The 18,282-nt window shown below is 44.5% G+C and overlaps 1 protein-coding gene across 1 annotated transcript in view; it reads right to left on the bottom strand.

Annotated features, from left to right (window-relative positions):
- Positions 1-18,282, bottom strand: part of SLC23A2 (solute carrier family 23 member 2) — a 1,453,080-nt gene that overhangs the window by 520,197 nt on the left and 914,601 nt on the right. Inside the window, exon 10 of the mRNA XM_069618873.1 lies at positions 14,599-14,719. Within this exon, the coding sequence (XP_069474974.1) occupies positions 14,599-14,719 (121 nt within the window). The remainder of the gene's footprint in view (positions 1-14,598; positions 14,720-18,282) is intronic.

Here is an 18,282-nt window from a genome sequence, read left to right on the forward strand (position 1 = left end):
CAGGTGCCACGACACAACCCTGTTGAACACCCAAAAAGGCCTCAAAAAAAGCTGTACACTGTCCCTTGTCACCAAATCTCACGCAGGCTGATGTATTTTCATGGATTATTTGGAGCACCTTGACCAGATCCTCCGGACAGCCCATGGACCTGAGCACAGCCCAGAGCATCGCCCTGTCCACTTTGTCAAATGCGGTGCTGAGGTCCATGAAAGCCAAATATAATGGCTCACCCTTAACATAAATTCATGAAGCACCCACCAAATACAGGTTCAGGGCCTGGTCCTTAGTTCCCAAGCTCGGACGAAAACCATATTGGGTCTCTGTAAGTACCCCCGAGTCAGAGATCCATTGTTCAAGCAGTGCCAAGACTGTCCTACCAAAGATTTTAAATGAAGTGTCCAGAAGTGAGATCGGACGATAGGAGAGATGATTGCCAGGGTCACCCTTCTTAAAAATAGGGAAATTATAGCCTGTCCGCATGTTGCCAGATAGGTGCCCAGTTCTACTTACTTGGTTAGTAATGGGGCCCATAAATCCACCTCATTACAAAAAATATCAGCAGGAATGGCATCCAGTCCGGGAGCACGATTGGGAAGTTGCTCGCTTATAGCCAACTCTACCTCTTTGATGGTTAGGTGTAAGGGAGAACCATGTGGTCCATTATAACTAGGGGAGGGAGGAGCCTTATATAAAGTGCTAAAATGATTGGACCATGCCAGAGCACTTACAGTGTTCTCTTTTCAAGTTTTTAATCTTTTATGGGTGGCCCATTGGCCACAAATTCCCAAAATATTTGGGAATCAGCCTGAAGGAGTTCCTCCCAGGCTTGCTCTTCTAGGTAGCACTTCCTTTTGGCAAGGGTGCTTTTATAGTGCGTCCGGGCAGCAATTATGTCTCGTCGGGTGCTATCTTTTGCAGCCAGAATATCTTTAAGGTTTTTCTGTGCTGACCGACAAGGTGCATCAAACCAGGTTTCCAGATTCTTTCTCCCCGTTTTAAAATCCTTTTGAAAGGTATTAGACAGTGTCCCACATTGTTTGTGATGCTAAGATTATGGAGCCTGGGGGATATCCATTTGAGAGGATAAGTATAAATTCCTCTCTATTCGCTTTACAAACGGAAGACTGTGTCCACAGGGTCCAGTTTAGCCCATTTTATTCTCCGTTTGCACAGGTGATTGAGAGCACAGTGGTCCAATTGTGGAAAATTGACAGTTCAAACCATTGGAGAATCGATTCCCAGGACCAGCCGCAATGCGTGATGGTCGCTACTAAATTCTGAAGGACCTCAAACTCCTTAATTAGGTGCCAATCTCTTACGAGAAGACAAAAATAGTCAATCGTAGAGGATCCCTGTGTACCAACAAAGGTTGGCTTCCCGGGCCCATCTATGCCTACACAGCCATTCAAAGACCGGACCCCCCCCACCCTAAAAACCATTCACAAAACTGCAATCCCCTTGCACAGATTCTTTCGTCTTCACCAGGGTCTAAATTCACTGACGGCACCCCCGGCCCTAGTTTCGCATTAAAGTCACCGGCCAAAATTAGAAATATTGATTATCTTTTTACTTAAGCTTTCGAATATTGAAGATTCTATATAGTGAAATTTGCTCCTGATGAAGGGAAATATCCAAAACACGTTGAGCTTTTTGTTTTTATGAATTAAAATACAAATGCTTACTTAAACTTTGCAACACTAAATTATTTCTTTATAGTGAGGATACCATTTTTTAAGTTGCAATAATTTTGACTGATTGTTATCAGTATTCACGGTGTGCAGGGTACGGGAATGTCAGTCACATGAGAACAATTTATAGGTTTTTGATCATAGCACCAGCTTCTTGTGCCTGAGTTTCACTTTTCTCCCCAGCACCCAAAACAAACCTTTATATTTCTAAGTAGCACCAAATATTACCTCAGAGAAAGATAGGTGTGCACAGTACCATTGCTATTGTTTGGCATCTTATCTCCCCAGCACCCATACAGAATCAAAACTCCCTCGACCTCAGACAAACGACTAACCAGTCGCCTGAATGACATTTTCACCAATGCCTGATCCATCACACAAAATTGGCATAATACATACAACCTAATTTTATATGAATGCCCCAACATCCCCTTCATCATCAAAACCAAGACTTCCGGTTGATTGCACACAAAGCCTTCCCACCAGGCTACAAACATATTGTGCTAAACAGAGCCAGCAGGGCAGGTGTCATTGCCATCCTTCACAACGTATCCCTATCCACCTTACACTCTGATGAACAGGCCTGCAACACAAACTACGAATCTCTCCTGGTAAAATTCCTGCTCACCCCTCGCAGACTCACAGCTTCCTGCTCATCCATCAACCCCCGGGATAGAATAGAAGCTTTGTGGAATCCCTAAGTGACTCCATAGCAGCCATCATGGTCTGCCACCTTCAATTCACAATATTAGGGCATTTCAACATCTGATTCGACATCCCACATAACCCAATGACCCAATCTCTACTGGACAACCTGGAAACCTTGCATCTAACCAAGCTAGTCTCAGCGCCTACCCACTCTGCTGGTCACACCCAAGATGCGATCTTCGGTTCACTGGACCTCCTCACCACACTACCACCACACCCGCTTGTCTGCACTGATAACTCTTCCATACTCTTTACTCTCTCCTCAGTGGACCCACCCACCCACCCCTCCGGTAGCTCCGGGGCTACTAACCCATTCTCGCCTCTGGAAGACAATCAAAGAAATTCCTGACCGGCTAGAGAACCTACTCATCTCCCTGACATCCTCCCACCCTCTACTCATGTCAGATCACAATCCACAACATTAATCAATGGCTTTCAGAAGCACCCCGTCCCCTCACCCCCATTAGATCCTTCTCTAACAGACAAGGCCATTGTCCCAGATGGTTCAACCCAGCACAAAAAAACGGAAAACTGTGAGCCACATCCTGGTGCACATATTGCGAGAAGTCCCATCATCATTCAACAAATTGGCCTACGCCTCCCAGTTTAAAGTATATTGTATATTGGGCAGAAATACATAAAGCCAAAAAATCCTACTATTGGAACAGAATCACCAATGCCCTGCATGCATCGAGGAACCCTTCAAACTCATGTCTGAATTCAATGTTCCTGCCTGTACCGCCACCACTCCAAACCACACCCAAACACTCTGTGACTCCCTCTCAGACCACTTCCACAACATAGTCCTATAGAGAAAATTCCATCCTCTCTAAAATCTCATCGCTCACCCCCCCCTTACCCGAGATCTCGCCCACGTCAGAAGAACAACCATCCATCGTCGCACTTGTCTACCTTCTCTCACCCCCCCAAATTCCTCAAGCTACTAACACTCTGCTATGCCACAGAATGCCCTGGGGACCTAGGCCCCCCTCATTACAAAAATAAATATTGTCAGCCAGTTGTGTCAGATCCATCATCAACTCAATACTCACTTCTGGTACCTTAACAGCAGAATTTAAAAGCTCCTACTTCAAGCCCCTGCTCAAAAAGACCTCCCTCGACCATCTTGTCCAACCAGCTACAGACCCATCACAACCACTGCTATAGAGGTAAATTAACCGACAGTTGAATACTCAACTATGCCTCTTCTCAGAATCAAATAAGATCCTCGGCTTCGGCCAATCTGTCTTATGAGGAACTTGAATCCTGCCTAGTTTGCATCTTGGAAGATCTCAACAGAGACAGACTCATAAGGCTGAGCCACCCTAATTGTACTCGACCTTGGGCAGCATTCAACACCACTGACCACTCCATCATCACCAAGAGACTTCACACCCTCATCACCTGGGAATCGGCTATGAAATGGATATCCTTTCCAATAGATCGCAAATAGTAATTACACATACCTCCATTCTCCTCGGATCACCGACCAGTAGCCCATGGAGTGCCACATGGTGCCTCACTCTCCCCGCTCAAATTTAAAACCTGAGCCCCCTTCACACACTCATTTGATACCACAGTCTATTGTGCTATAATATCATTGACACCCAAATCTTCAAAATCCCCAAGAGCCCCACGTCTACCGCCCCCGATCTCAAAACCTGCCTCTCAAAAATCAAACGCTGGCTAACAGCCAACCACCTCCTACTTAATCCTGGCAAAACCAAGACCATGCTTTGGAAGACGACCGCCCTCTTAAATTCAACCCACCCCGTGGCTGCCTCCTACCACCACCTCCAATGCAGTAAAACATCTCATATGCATTTTGGATGCAGAATTGACCATCACATCAAATCTGTGTTAACAAAAATGCTGTTACCTACACATTTGCATCCGCTGCTGCCTTTTTCCTTACCTTATCCTTCCACAGAGTTTCACTGCGATCGTTGCCATCATACTTCGCGTCTAGACTATGCTAACACCCTACACCTAAGGGCCCCTGCATTGATTGCAGCTAAAAAACTCTAACAAATAGAAAACACAGCCACGAGGATCCTCCTAGCCCCAGGTCCCACAGGACACATCAACCTCGCCCTCCATATCATTCACTGTCTTCCGATCGGGCGTCAATTTTCATTCAAGGTGATGCCCATCACCCATCCAAGCCCTGAACAACAGAGGACCAGAATACCTGCCGCATAAAAGTACACGCTATAGCTTAACAGAAACCTCAGATCAGGCTCAGCACTTCTTCTGGTCATTCCAGTCCAAGCACCCACCATCTCGAACTTCCACCCATTACCCCTCCGCCGCATGGAGAACCATCTTGCCTTCAATAAGGATTGCAAAATCTGGCTCTTCCCATCTGCAGCCTCACACACTTAGTCCAGATCTCACTCCCAACATGTGCGCTAACCCCCACCAATGCGCCCTTGCTGGTAAATCAGGCGCAAAAAAGGAGAAGGAGTCTGTTAGGTGGAACATAGCGCTTCTTACCCACGCCTATATGATACGCGCTGCATAACTAAAGCGTTGCATCCCATGGAATACCACTGAAACCTGGGGGGGGGAGGGGTGATGGTCCAACTGTCCACATAGCCGCACACATTTGTGATGTACACTATTTGACTACACCTTAACCTAAACATACATCACCCACAGTCCAGGCGCCACCTCCCATAGAATACGCCAGAGTCCTACGCAAAATTCAGTCCAGCTGTTTACATAGATTGGCTCTGGTCTCCTTTGACAATGTGACACAGCACCCGTCCTCTCACTTGATAATATGGGCTGCTGTTTGGGATTTAGCCACTCCCTACATACCGTTATTCTAGCTATAAATGCACACATGCATTTTACCACTCCTTCATTACTTCTCAATTCCAAAGGGCGTTCATCCTCACAGCGCTCAGAGACCATACCAATGGCAGCAGACGCTATACAATACCACATATCATAACTAGACTATGAAAGGGGTCTGCAATCTTAAACTCATCAGATGTTTTGGACTCCCTGTTCCGCATAGTCAATGGTGCGCAAACATGCAAGACATAGTCCAGAACATCAGATGAGCTTTGTGTTTTCAGACCCCTGCACTATGGTCTATCCAAAGGCACTGGAAAAAGAAATGGGCATAAGAGGACTCATCCTTGGAAACCATCCACACCACAGCATCATCTGTAAGAAAATGCAAATTGAAAGGTTTTCCCCAATGGATTCATCATAGCATCATTGGGTGAACAAAGCAAGGACCATGATGCAAAAGTCTGAAAGGATCAGATGAACCAGGCTAATCTTTAAGGATTGTAGTTAAAACCATATTCTAAGACTTCCCTTCTATAAATAAGATCTTTAAAGCAATCCCCAATTATGGTTGCATAATGGCTAGTATCCTAATGACTTGGACCACGCTCTGAAACACTTGGCATCATGTTGGCTTGGAAACTTGTATCTAATGCAGTGTTCGGAAATCGTCAAAGCCACAAAGGATAGGCAATGTTAATGTGAAATGGCAGCCTGGTGCAATTTTAGAAAATCTGAAACAGTGCAAGATAGGTCTTGAATCAAAGGCAAAGGAAGCAGAAAACGGTATGGCGACAGTGTCTGTGCTGCAAGAAAAGGAGATCCAGGCAGTAGGGGAAGGCTTGCAGACCAAACCAAAAAGAGCAACTGGGCATGGGATGGATACAGCCATACTCCTTAGCAGTGTATATGTTCTCCTTGCGTAACCCCTCTTGTAAAACTTGAGAAACTAATGAAGAATCAGGAGAGCCTAAGACTTGAGGGGCCAAAAAGGAAAGCTCTCAAATGTGGTTTCTCTGAACAGACGCCTTAGTGCTAATTTGCCTGGTCCCTTGAAACAAACAAAGCCAGGATGTGCAAAGGTCTAGCTTCATGAGAGGTGTAAGGAAGGCATGGTATCAATAGTAAGACGGACACAAATGACCAGAGTTCAAGGGGGTTTATTGAGCTTAAACAAGGGTATGATAAACGCCTATCTAATCCTAAATCTACAGATGGGAGCAAGCTACGACCATCAAATAATAATAATAGTGTCCTATGGAGTGGAGTCAAAATAAAAGGGCCTATACTAAAACAACCTACTGCCAATCATTTTCTCTAAATACAAATAGTGTAGGGAATAATGTTAAGCTCCCTTTAGAAACTAAGCTGGCCCTTGAACAACCGGTAAATGAAAAAGAAATTACTGAGGCAATAAAGGCATTAACTTCTGGGAAATCCCCGGGGTCGGATGAGATGGGGGGTCAAACTGGACAAGGAATTTCAGAAGGAACTGGCCCCGATTCTGTTAAAAATATGGGAGGAGGCGCTAGAACGGAACAAACTCCACGACTCGATGAGAGAAGCAATAATTACTGTGCTAGCGAAACCCTGACGTACTCCACAGGACATGTTATCCTACAGGCCTTTATCACTAATCAATGCAGATGCGAAAGTACTGGCGAATAGACTATTACCCAGCATGCTGACTTTGGTCCATCCCGACCAATGCGGGTTTATCCCTACAAGATCTACAGCTCTGAAAATACATAGGCTGTTTGGAATAATGTCACAAATAAACCCAGAAGCACGTGCAGTAGCGGTCTCCCTGGACGCCGAGAAGGGGTTCGACTCAGTGTCATGGGTGTATCTCCTAGCGGTACTGAGGAAGTTTGGAATGGGTCCTAATTTTGTTCAATAAATAAAATTACTGTACACAGCAACAGGTGCTAGGGTCCTCACTAATTGCACGATCTCAGACTTGTTCCTATTGGGTAGAGGCACCAGACATGGCTGCCTGTTCTCGCCTATACTATTTGCACTCACCATAGAACCCATGGAGATATTCGTTAGGCAGAAACATGGAGACAGGGGGATACGAATGTCAGGCCCAATTCAATCTATCTCACTATATGCAGACAATACCCTTTTGTATATCCGGGACCCTGACACCAATCTGGCACCTTTTATGACTGATATACATACATTTGCTGAATATTCAGGATATAGGATTAATAATGAAAAATCTGAGATCTTCCCCTTGACACCGACCACAATATGCCCGACGGCAACTTCGGGACTCAAATGGGCAACCCAACACATCCGATATCTGGGCATAGTGGTATCCAGAGACAGGCAGACACTATACACAGAAAATCACGAACAAGTGCTACAGCTTCTCAGCGCTAAATTCCAAACATGGGCTAAACTACCTATATCCATGTATGGCCGGGTTGCCATTCTAAAAATGGTTGTTCTCCCTAAACTGCTTTATCTCTTCGTTAACATACCCATATGGCCGTGAAGAACCTTTTTTTAGAAAGTTAAGTTCAATAGTGATAACGTTCCTCTGGGATGGGAAAACTGCTCGAATGAAATGGGAGAAAATGGTCGAACCGTACTGCTCCGGGGGTATTGCAGCACCAGACTTTGAATTATATTACCTGGTTGCGCACGCGCCATTTGCCAACCACTGGTACAACCTATCAGATCGTTCACCCCATATATGGTTAGAGAAATCTGCTGCATCCCCTATTGATCTCCATTCCAGTATTTTTAATCTGCACTACAAAGATTCATGTCTCTATGACCCTGTAAGAAGTAAGGTTCGAGCATGGGGCACATTGTATAAAAAGATGAAAAATAGATACTCCATATGACCCGGATGTTCCTCTCTGGAATTACTCCGGCATCCCTCCTACGCTAGACAAATCGTTACAATGAATCTGGGACCCAACAAAGAAATTAAGATGCGGGTCATGTTGGAGGGGGACTCAGAGTACTCCAATACTACAGGATGAAGTCAGCATTTAGTGCACGTTGGCCACTTTTTCCGGACGAACCTCCCATACACCCATGCTTGCAAGCAGCAACATTCGGCACAGGGCTGGGAATCTCTAAATTGTATGTACTGACGCAGATACACTCCCGCACAGTTAATGATGTTAAAGCCAAATGGGAAAAGGTTTTGAACACAATCATCACAAATGAGAAATGGTCCAAATACTGTGCGCTTACAAAAACGGTATCGCTGAACGCAGGCTTACGTCTCATTCAGTTCAAGGTACTGAACAGACTCCATCATACTCCGGATAAGATGGCGGAATTCACAACTGATGGAACACGGGAATGCCCTAAATGCAAAACACCTCAAGCGGGGTAATTTCACATGAATTGGGAATGTCCTGCAGTGGCTGGGTTTTGGGAAAAGGAGTCAGAAATCAGAAGAAATAACTCAGATCCTGGCCTCTCTGTCCCCCCCAAAAATATTTATTCGGGGACATTGTTAAGAGCGCGGAAACCACTAGGAGACTATTTAATGTCTCCTGCGTGGTAGCAAAAAAGTGCATATTAAAATGCTGGAAGAACCCAACCCCACCAAACGTTGAGAATTTTCTCACAGAACTGACATATGTCAACGAATGCGAGGAAAGATGCCCATTGACCGTACCAACAGGCAATCGCCCCAAAGACATATGGGCCCCGTTTCGGATGCATTTATGTGAAATGGCCGCATATGATGACGCTTCTATATACATGCAAATGTATAATTGTGTTGTGTCAGATGACATGAATGTACTATGATTTTAACTGTGCAATGAGCTGTATCTGCTAAAACCATCAATAAACAGAGATAAAAAAATAAATTAAAAAAAATGTCAAGCTGTTCAAGCCGTTGGCCTCCCTTCCCCTTGTTTTCAGCACGGGACAAGGCAGGTCACTCGGCGTAGCACTCTCGAGCTTCTTCGGCACAAGGACACAGTTCAATTACCAGCATCAGGGCCGTCTGTGCCAAAGTCTCTTTACTTATCAAAGTCTCGATTCAGAGGGCCTGATGCACCAAAACAAATTAAGTTATTTTACTCTTACAAGTACCCAATTCCGGTGATTCACTCTTCACCCTGGATCCCCCTCTTCTGGGCTCAGATCCCTTTTACAATGTTCAGAGAATATTCTCTCTTGGGTGACCCATGGTTCCGCCCCGGACCCACCTCAAGTGGGCTCAGATCTTTCATTTTACACAATTAGTCTCCCTCAGCTGGGTTCAGACCCGTTGCAGAACCACATTTGATTTCACAATTCCTTTTCTCATTTGCCACCTCTCAGTTGGATACCTAATGGAGACCTTCGAATGAGCACCCACGTGGCACCGGACAACTCGGTTTACAGTATCTATCTTGGCTTCAAAGGTTCAGTCACTCATCTGCGGTTCTATCTTATTCACGTCGCTCATCACATATGCTTCACACACTGTTCTCTTCAGATTTCTTCATACAATGTTGCTGCATGCAACCATGGCTCTAATACAGACCAGTGTGGTATCAGTCTCCCCGACTCACCGGCTGTGCTGACTTTACTGGCGCTGCTTTGTTGTAGGGGCGAAGGACAGTACCACGGCGGCAAGTGCTCCTCCCCGCCTTGGCTATCGATGCAGGAGAGCCCTGGATAACTCAGAAACACCATGCAGGTTTTTTCAGCTTTAATTCCAGGTCTTATGTTACTTTCATGAGCCTTTGGGAATAGGAAACTGTCTTTCTCTGAAAAGGTCAAGGACACTTCCCTCCTTGAAACCCCTCTCTGGTATTGCCATCTTTCTCCTCGTATTAAACTGCCATCTTGGAACTGCTGCTTCCTCGTGTGTTTTGCCTGGCTCAGAGTGTGCTTTCGTGCTCCGCCTTTTATCTGTGTGGGGAAGTGTGATGAAAGTCAGGTGTGTGTGTAATGATCAGTATTTGCCCGACTCTGCTTGGCCATTGTGTTGGGACATGACAGGTATACGGCTCGGGTGATAGTACGTTTTCTCTCACAGTGAGCTGTCCGTGAGAAAGTATTTGTGCCGGGAAAGGGGGGAGGGGGGTGTTGAGTTCCTGTTACAAGGAATGGGATACTGCATCCTGCAATCCTGTGTCCCACTTCCACTCCAGGTGATCCTCCGCACTGGTCCAGCCCCAGGAACTGGATCCAAAAGTGATGGCTGTGTCCTGGCCACCTGAATGACAGATCCCCCGGGGACTGACGGGGGAGACACCTTCAGGTATCTCACAGAGGGTTCATCAAGTAATCCAGAAAAATTGATCCACTGACGAACTTAAGAGACTGTGTCTGAAGTGCAGGATATGATATTGCAGAAGATGGCTGCAGCCATCGTCAGCAAGATGGGTTATTATTTTCCTATTGCCTTTTAAAGAAAGTTCATGTCAAAGTATCTGGGGGGCTATCAGTATCTGTAAATGTAGAGTGTGTAGGGCTGCAGGAGTAAGACTCTGACACAGAGGGATCACAGGGTTTGCTATAAACTTTTATTCAAGGGTAAAAAGGAAAAGAAAACCACATTATGCCCTAACTCCAAGAGGGGTTTCCCTCCCTCAACTGAAATAACTAGTTTCAGAATGTCCAAAGCAAAGGCCCCAACGTCCAGTGTCAAAATCCTAACTCTGTCCCTTGCATACTAAGCTGACTAAATCAAAAGGAATTACTCCCTTCACCTAGACAAAAGGCTGTTCTTGTCTTGGTAAAAAAAATGTGGTTAGTTCCTTGGGGTCCCAGACCTGGTTGGCAGCCTTGCCTTCCTCTAGCTAGATACTGCGCTGAAGAGCAGCAGCCTGGGCCCTCTTTCCAAGTTGCAGTGGGTCCTTGACCTGGTTCTCTCTCACCAACTACGGTTACAAAGAAGAGTGCCTGGATATACTTTCGAAGCTGTAGTGGGTCCTTGACCCTTGGGTGCAGACCTGGTACGCTTTAACTACTGCAACGAAGAAGAGTGCCTGGATGTACTTTACAAGCTGTAGTGGGTCGTACAGACTTGGTAGACTACCCTGCCAAGTACTGCGTGGGTTTTCCACTACCTTGCAGTTCTCTTTATTTGGGTGCAAATCCCAGACCCGCAAAACTGGCTTTAGTTTTCCCTTCTGTAGACTTGGTTTACTCTTTCCTCTCACTGTGTTAGGGTCCCAGACCCTCCTTTCCCAGCTTTGCGACCACCTTCTTGAGCTTTCCGATCCTTTTCGGCTACCTGCGTACCTTGTGGTATGGCTTGCGCGAGTACTGGCTCCATCAAGGCAGCTGGGCTCATCTGCGGCACTCCGTTAACTTTGCAGAGATTCCTTTTCCCTGCAGCGGCTGTGCAGTCTTTTTCCTCCCAGAGAGAGCGTGCTTTGCACTCTTGCGGACCCCGGATCTCACTCACAGGCCGAGTGGTACTTAGGCCTTGGACAGGCCTCGGACACTCTCCTTCCTCGTGGCATCCCGGTCAGCACCTGCCTACATGTCGGGCTCGTCCTGGCTCCTCCAGGGAGGGCTTGGCCATTTGTAAAGTCCTTCTTTGGTTTTTATCTTGTTTCCACCAATCAATGTTCGTGACCCAGTAGACTGTTGAAAGTGGTTCCAATGGTTACTCTGTATTGCTCTACATTCCCTTCTCGTTTCTGTACCAAGTGAGTGCTGATGTGGTAACTCACTAAGACTCCTCCTCGTCTCAGTACTCAAGGTCATGTGCTTGGTGGGGATACCACGTTCTCCCGATGTGGTCATCACTGGTCAGAAAGGGAGGTTTCTCCTCCCATGAGATCCACCCACTGAGTACCACCCCCAGGGGGACTATCGGGTCGCAGTCTCACCACCTTGGCATCATGGGAAGGGGCTGCCGTGATGCCGTTGTGCGATTCATCACAAGTGATTTCCACGACCAGCGTATTAACTAGGTTAGGCTTCAGTACCAATGTAGGAGGTGGACCGGGTTTTGGTAAGTGCCACCATGGTCTGGCATTGGGTTTGATGGTTTTAAACTGGCGTAGCCCACTAGAGAGCGCCTTGGTTTTATATTGGGTGAGTACCTAGGGAACAGGGCCAGTCATTAGACATGCATAGCTCCTTGGAAAGCATTCCAGTGTTGGACTAAATACGCACTTTTTAGGAATCCCAGTGGGGCAGGTGCAGCCGACATGGTGACTGGCTCAAATTAAATGGTTATTATTCAAAGAACAAGAACAATGATTCCTACTTAATCACTGCTGCCACACAAATAAATCCTGCCAGACCTTTACACAATGAGCGCTGAAGATTACCACCTGTTTTTGTGAACCTAAACAGAAGAGTGATCAAGTGTACCTGGGACTATAGGGTTCCAACCAGCTCTATTTCAGCTACAAAAACATTTATGATTTAGCTTCAGAACATGTTGAACCCAGCTGTCTACAGCATAAGTAGTGGCTGGGACATCAGTTTAAAGTGGTGAGGTGGGTATCTTAAAGCCAGGAAAAAAACATCCAGGTCCCTGCAGACAATGACCGTCCAAGCCGTACTAATGCTTTTGGTGCAAAGAAACTCACACTGTGACTTCACTGTGGGGAACTCCATTAGCACAAACCTTGAAGTCATAGCTTGCACTTTGTCTATCAATGGGGGTGGGAGAGGAATAGAAAATGATTTTAGATCAAATAAAGAAAATGGGCCATGTTAATGAAACCATAAAGAATAAAAAAAACACATTACCCCCCCCCCCCTATCAAAGTTATGTCACTTGTAAGTACAAGGGTCAGGGCGAGGGTGCAATGAATACCACTGTTATATCTGAAAAGGGTAAGGTAAGAGTGGTACAAGGGGGCGTCCATCAGATTTAATGGACCCAGGATAAGTTCCAGTGCACTCTAGTAACCAAGTTAGAATTCATTTTGCTGATCTCTCCTGGAGGGAGGAGTGACCGTGAAATAAAAAAAAGGTAGAATTGCCTCCAATATGCTCCATTGAAACGAACGGTAGGACAGCTTTCACTACTCTTGTGGCTGAAAGCGGTATGAACGACTCTCTGAGAGGAGAGTGAAATTACCCACTACTGTGTCTTGGGAAAGGGAAAATGTGATGTCTTACAATGCCCTCTCTGGGGCAGACAGTAGGTTATACCTTGCACTACTTTTTCCTGGGAAGGGTAGAGGTGGTGATCTAAAGTAAAATCATGCACACTGCTCCCTCCTATCTCAGTCACAAAGCTGCTCACTTACAGATAAATGCTCATTTAATTGTTTTATTGTTTGCATTTGGCTATTGGACAAGGCTTAAGCAATACACAATAAATAATTAAATTAAATCTTACATATCATGGTTAAAATGACAATGCACCAATAAAATTAACAATACATTTTTACAATTCATGAATCTCAACACATTCTTAGTCATCTTGGAACTAGTTGTCAGATATCAGGGTGTCGAAGTATCACCACCTTTAGAATGGATCACAAAGACTATTATTCAAAACCCTATTTAATGATGACAGAAAGCCTTGATAACCTCCCGAACTAAATCAGATGCATTTCCGCTAAATTGTTTTCCAGATGGAGCGGGCTGCTGAGGTCATAACTACCGATTCAGCTGCATATAGGGTGCTCCTGAATTGAGCTAGGCATATGTGGTCGATATGGTTTACCATGGCTCTATAGCCCTTAAATGTAGTGCGCCGGAAGGGCCAGGCAACACGTTAAAAGGTTGAGGCTTCATTCCACCGCTTCTTTACAATATCCCATTCCCTGGACTTCCTTTTTATTAGCAATTCAGTGCTAGGCGAGCAAGAGAGGGCCTCATTAGATAGATCTACTAGAGCAAGAAAATGAATAGCGGTTGAGCGTAATTCTAAAAGAAAGTCATTGTTTGTACCCACCTCATTTCCTTTACCCATGAGCACCATTAATTAATTTTGGTACTCAGAATAAAATCACAGTTTCACGTACAAAACGTTCTCTGGACTAGCCATTGGGATTCCAATGAGGCCAAGCCATACTCCATTCGCAGAGTTTCCACAGGGACGGATTGTGGCAAATTAATGAATGAATACAGAATTCGTCCCTCCGCAGTCCTAATGATTATGCTTATTGCACGCAGGAGTATGTAGAATGGGCTTAGTGTACACAGATTAAGGGAAAACAGAGCACAGTGGGAGGCAATTGGGATGCATATGGAGAAACAAAGATGGATAGACAGTATGATGTGGACAGAAAGTGGGCAGTGCTTGGTTTAGGGCAAGAACTAAGTGTAAGAACGTGCACACCTTCAGTCCACCATCTTTCAAAGAAAGTAACTCTAATTCATAGCGGCAGTTCAGCTAAACAGTGTGTTGACTGCGTGGTTGGTAATAGCGCTGCATTAAACAATCTAGTGTTCCAAAGGGGAGGCACCAACTATAAGGCGGAGTACCAAGACCCCATCACTCACCGGAAACATTTTGAATAGTTGCAGTCTGTATGCCGTCCATCCCTTCTTAGACTTGTAAATTGGCAAAGGCAACTTCACATTTCTAGCATACTGGGAGAACAATAATACCAGGAAAATCGTCCTACAAAACAGAAACAAAGAACATAAAGAAAAATAATTTTACAAATTTTCAGGGAACACATTTTCCAAAGTCAGATTCTGGTAGTCCAAGCAAAAAACAATTGGATTAAAACACTGAACAACAGGTGCAAGTGAACAAGGCGAGTGTGCAAGATGACCGCCGTAGGCTCAGCAGTGTATGTGCCCTGGGGAACAAAGCCCCATTTCTATCTTATTGACAATTTATAGAAACTGAATTATTTCTTCGAGCTTAAGTAATTGGGCATTAAAACCACCTAGCTCAATGGCACTATTTTTATCATTCTTGTGGAATGAAAGACTCAGGCAGCCTTGCCAAGATTCAAACCTGCAACAGTTAATTTCTACGCTGGTCCGCAGCCAATTCAGGCAACTTGATGGCTACCACTTATATGAGTGAGAAGTAAAGACTGTCTTTTTCAGTCCATTACATTAGAAAGTGATCAGAGTGCAACTAAACCAATTGACGGGCTAGCGAAAGGGGGCAGGGGAGGTGGACTCAAAGCACTCTTACGTTAACTGGTCTGTAACTGGCTTTTCTGAACAAATTCAGCAAACTTTCTATAAATATTCCTGCACACATTTTAAAAGAAATCCGTAAAATGCTGTACAGAAATGTTCAACATTTCTCTGCAGGTTTACATTTGACTATTTATGTACACCATACAAAAATATTCCAACATTTAAGCCTTATTCTTTCTTTTTTTTTTATTAAAAAAAACGCCCCTACATTTTTATATTTCACTGTGCTTGAATGTGCTCGTATGAAAGGGCAGATCGTGCACATGAAGCTCAGAAACTCTGTCCTTTGATCATTACAAAAGTAAAGGTGGAAAACCTGTTTCAACACCATGCTGGTACACGAGAACACATGTTATGTAAAAAAAAACATGATTTATTCAGTTAATCTATGTATAAACGTTAAGGAGCACAGCTGACTGTTCAAATTTGTATCTTGAGCAAATATTTGACATTTTCCTTCAGATGTGCGTTGGTCCACCAAAAAGTACCAGCAACTTCATGAAACTTATTTACGTATACTTGAAGAGAGCATCAAATAGATAATTCAGCAGCTTAGTTAAATGCGTTTATGGTGGACCACCAAACAAAAACACAAGTGAAGTAGCTATGACCTTTTTCTCCTCCTAATAGATTGTACACCCACATTTACTGACCATTGACTTGGTGCAGACCATAAAATCTTTTGTTGCTTAAATAGGTTCAAATACTATGTAGGTATATGGTTTTTATTTAACTGCTGTTTGGATGAAAAACTGACTCAGTCCTGCCGAGATTCAAATCTGTGACCTTTAAAGTACAGAAAGAGCTCTGCAGCAGATGTTCAACCCAGTGAACAAGGGCTCCAGAGAACATTTTGTCAAATGAGGCTGCTCCTTCGGTATAACTACCGACTGCCCCACCAACCACCAATTTGAGGAAGCAAATATTATAAAAACTTGATTATATACAAGAAATATAATGACACCAATAAAGCTAATAGCAATATCGTACTCCTAGCTTAAGATTTGTTTCTAGTCTGTTTTAGTAGACTGGTGACATCTTGCAGGTTTAAACAACTCTACAATAGTTGCAATTTTGAAACAGATTAATTTACTTATGTGGCTGTATGAAAATGCCACATCTTGGCACCACGGTTTACAGCATAATATAAACCTACTGCAATCTCTTTGCACTGCTCTTCCTTGTATTCATTCTGATAAACAGCAGCTTAATGCTTAAAGATTCACCGTCTGGCAAAAGCAATTTACTATGCATCTAAATAAGAGATTCTTATGAACCTCTATGCTATGTTGTGTTAAAACGCTTTTATACTACAGCAAATCACCACACCATACTCTCAGAGCACCTCGGATTGTCTGAAGTGGCATATTGTGAAAGCGAGAAATGGATACTACGAACAGAGGGAGAAAGAGATGCATCGGGACAAGAATATTTTGTGGTAGCATGGGACTGTGTTAGTCCTGTTAGGTGGGCCATGACACTGCAAAAGAGGCGGTATGCTGAAACGTTTTGTGATAATTGGGTTGTGTTCCAAGCAGATATGGAGAATTGCAAGTTAGTAAACAACGCAGTGTTGGATGCAATAGGGCCTTCTGAGTGTATTCAGCAATTCTAGATGTTTGGTGGCTTCCTTGCCTGGACGTCCATATACTTTGAACCGTGGGTACACTGAATGGCAATTCTGGTACTGGACGGTCTGAGCCATGAGTGGCATACTCCGAGATAACTTTGTACAAATGTCAGTGTTGTTGTAACGAAAGAGAATGGAGTGGTCAAATAAAATAAAGTCTGGTATCTTCGTGTCAAAAAACTTTAAATGTAGTGCTGAAATGCTGTTTTGTTCATTATTTATTTGCATTTTTAAAGTGCGCTCACAGTCCGGGGGCATCGAGGCGCTGTTTCAGGAATATGTCTCTTAGTTATCTATTTATAATGCGCTTAATACCTGGAGGTTTCTAATTGTGGACCCGGGGATCAAACCTGTGTTGCCTCGTGTCGTCTTGTTTCCAAGGCGAGCAAGTTGCCACTGAGCTATCCTCCCGGGACGATAAATAATTCAGCTTCTGGCTGAGCCACTTTGCTCAATGGAACGTCTGAATTTAAATAGAAAACAAGGCCCTTTGGTTCCAAGTGTTCCCTGGCACAACAAAAAACTATTTCAAAACCTGGTTGCAAGTTAAGAGCAGGATACAAAAAAGAAATATCATTATTTTATCATTTATCTTGGTTCATAACAGGGTCCAGCCTCTTAGCACAGGACCGGGGTTCGAACTCATGCTGCTCTGCATTGTCTTGTTTCCAGGACAAGTGCATTGCCCCGAAGCTATTCCCCCGGATAATGTGAATAAAGTGATCTTGGATTTTATTCTGGTGTTTGTGTGGCCTTTCTCCACAACGATGCCACCAAGAAGGTCCACATTGAAAGCTTGCCAAGTGCTTGTATTCAAGGTAATTCCCTGAACACTTAAGGTTGGTGGTCTGCCACATGTTCTAGGCCTTTACCTATTTAACATGTTTCTGCGAAAGAAAAGTTCAAGAGGACTTTTGTAAAATATTATTTTGAGTCCCTTTTAACCAGCAGAATCTGTATTTGAACATACCCATCCCCTTCAACCACAAGAGGTAATACGGTTTTCTCATAACTGGGTGAAAGACGATTCACTACCAGTTTACTTCACAGCTTTTTAGGATTGCATTGAGTCCTTCCAAAGTTCTGAGCAGTTACGGCAGACCACCTGAGGGTTCTGTGAGAAACCTGAAGGTGTCTCGCCTGCTAGTCCCAGAGGGATCTGTCATCCAGGTAACCAGGACACTGCCATTGCTTTAGGATCCAGTACTTGGGGGTGGACCAGTGTAGGAGGAAGTATACCCCTCCCTGTGAAACACTTTCCCCATCCTACCAGGTAGGATACCAAGGAACTCAACCCCATCAACTCCCTTTCCCGACACAAAACACTTTCTCACGGACAGCTCATTGTGAGCGAAAACAGACTAAAACCTGTGCCTTATACCCGGCATGTCCAA

This window comes from Ambystoma mexicanum, chromosome 10 (genome assembly GCF_040938575.1).
Source record: "Ambystoma mexicanum isolate Mex_15411 chromosome 10, UKY_AmexF1_1, whole genome shotgun sequence".
In the NCBI taxonomy this organism is placed as follows: Eukaryota; Metazoa; Chordata; class Amphibia; order Caudata; family Ambystomatidae; genus Ambystoma; species Ambystoma mexicanum.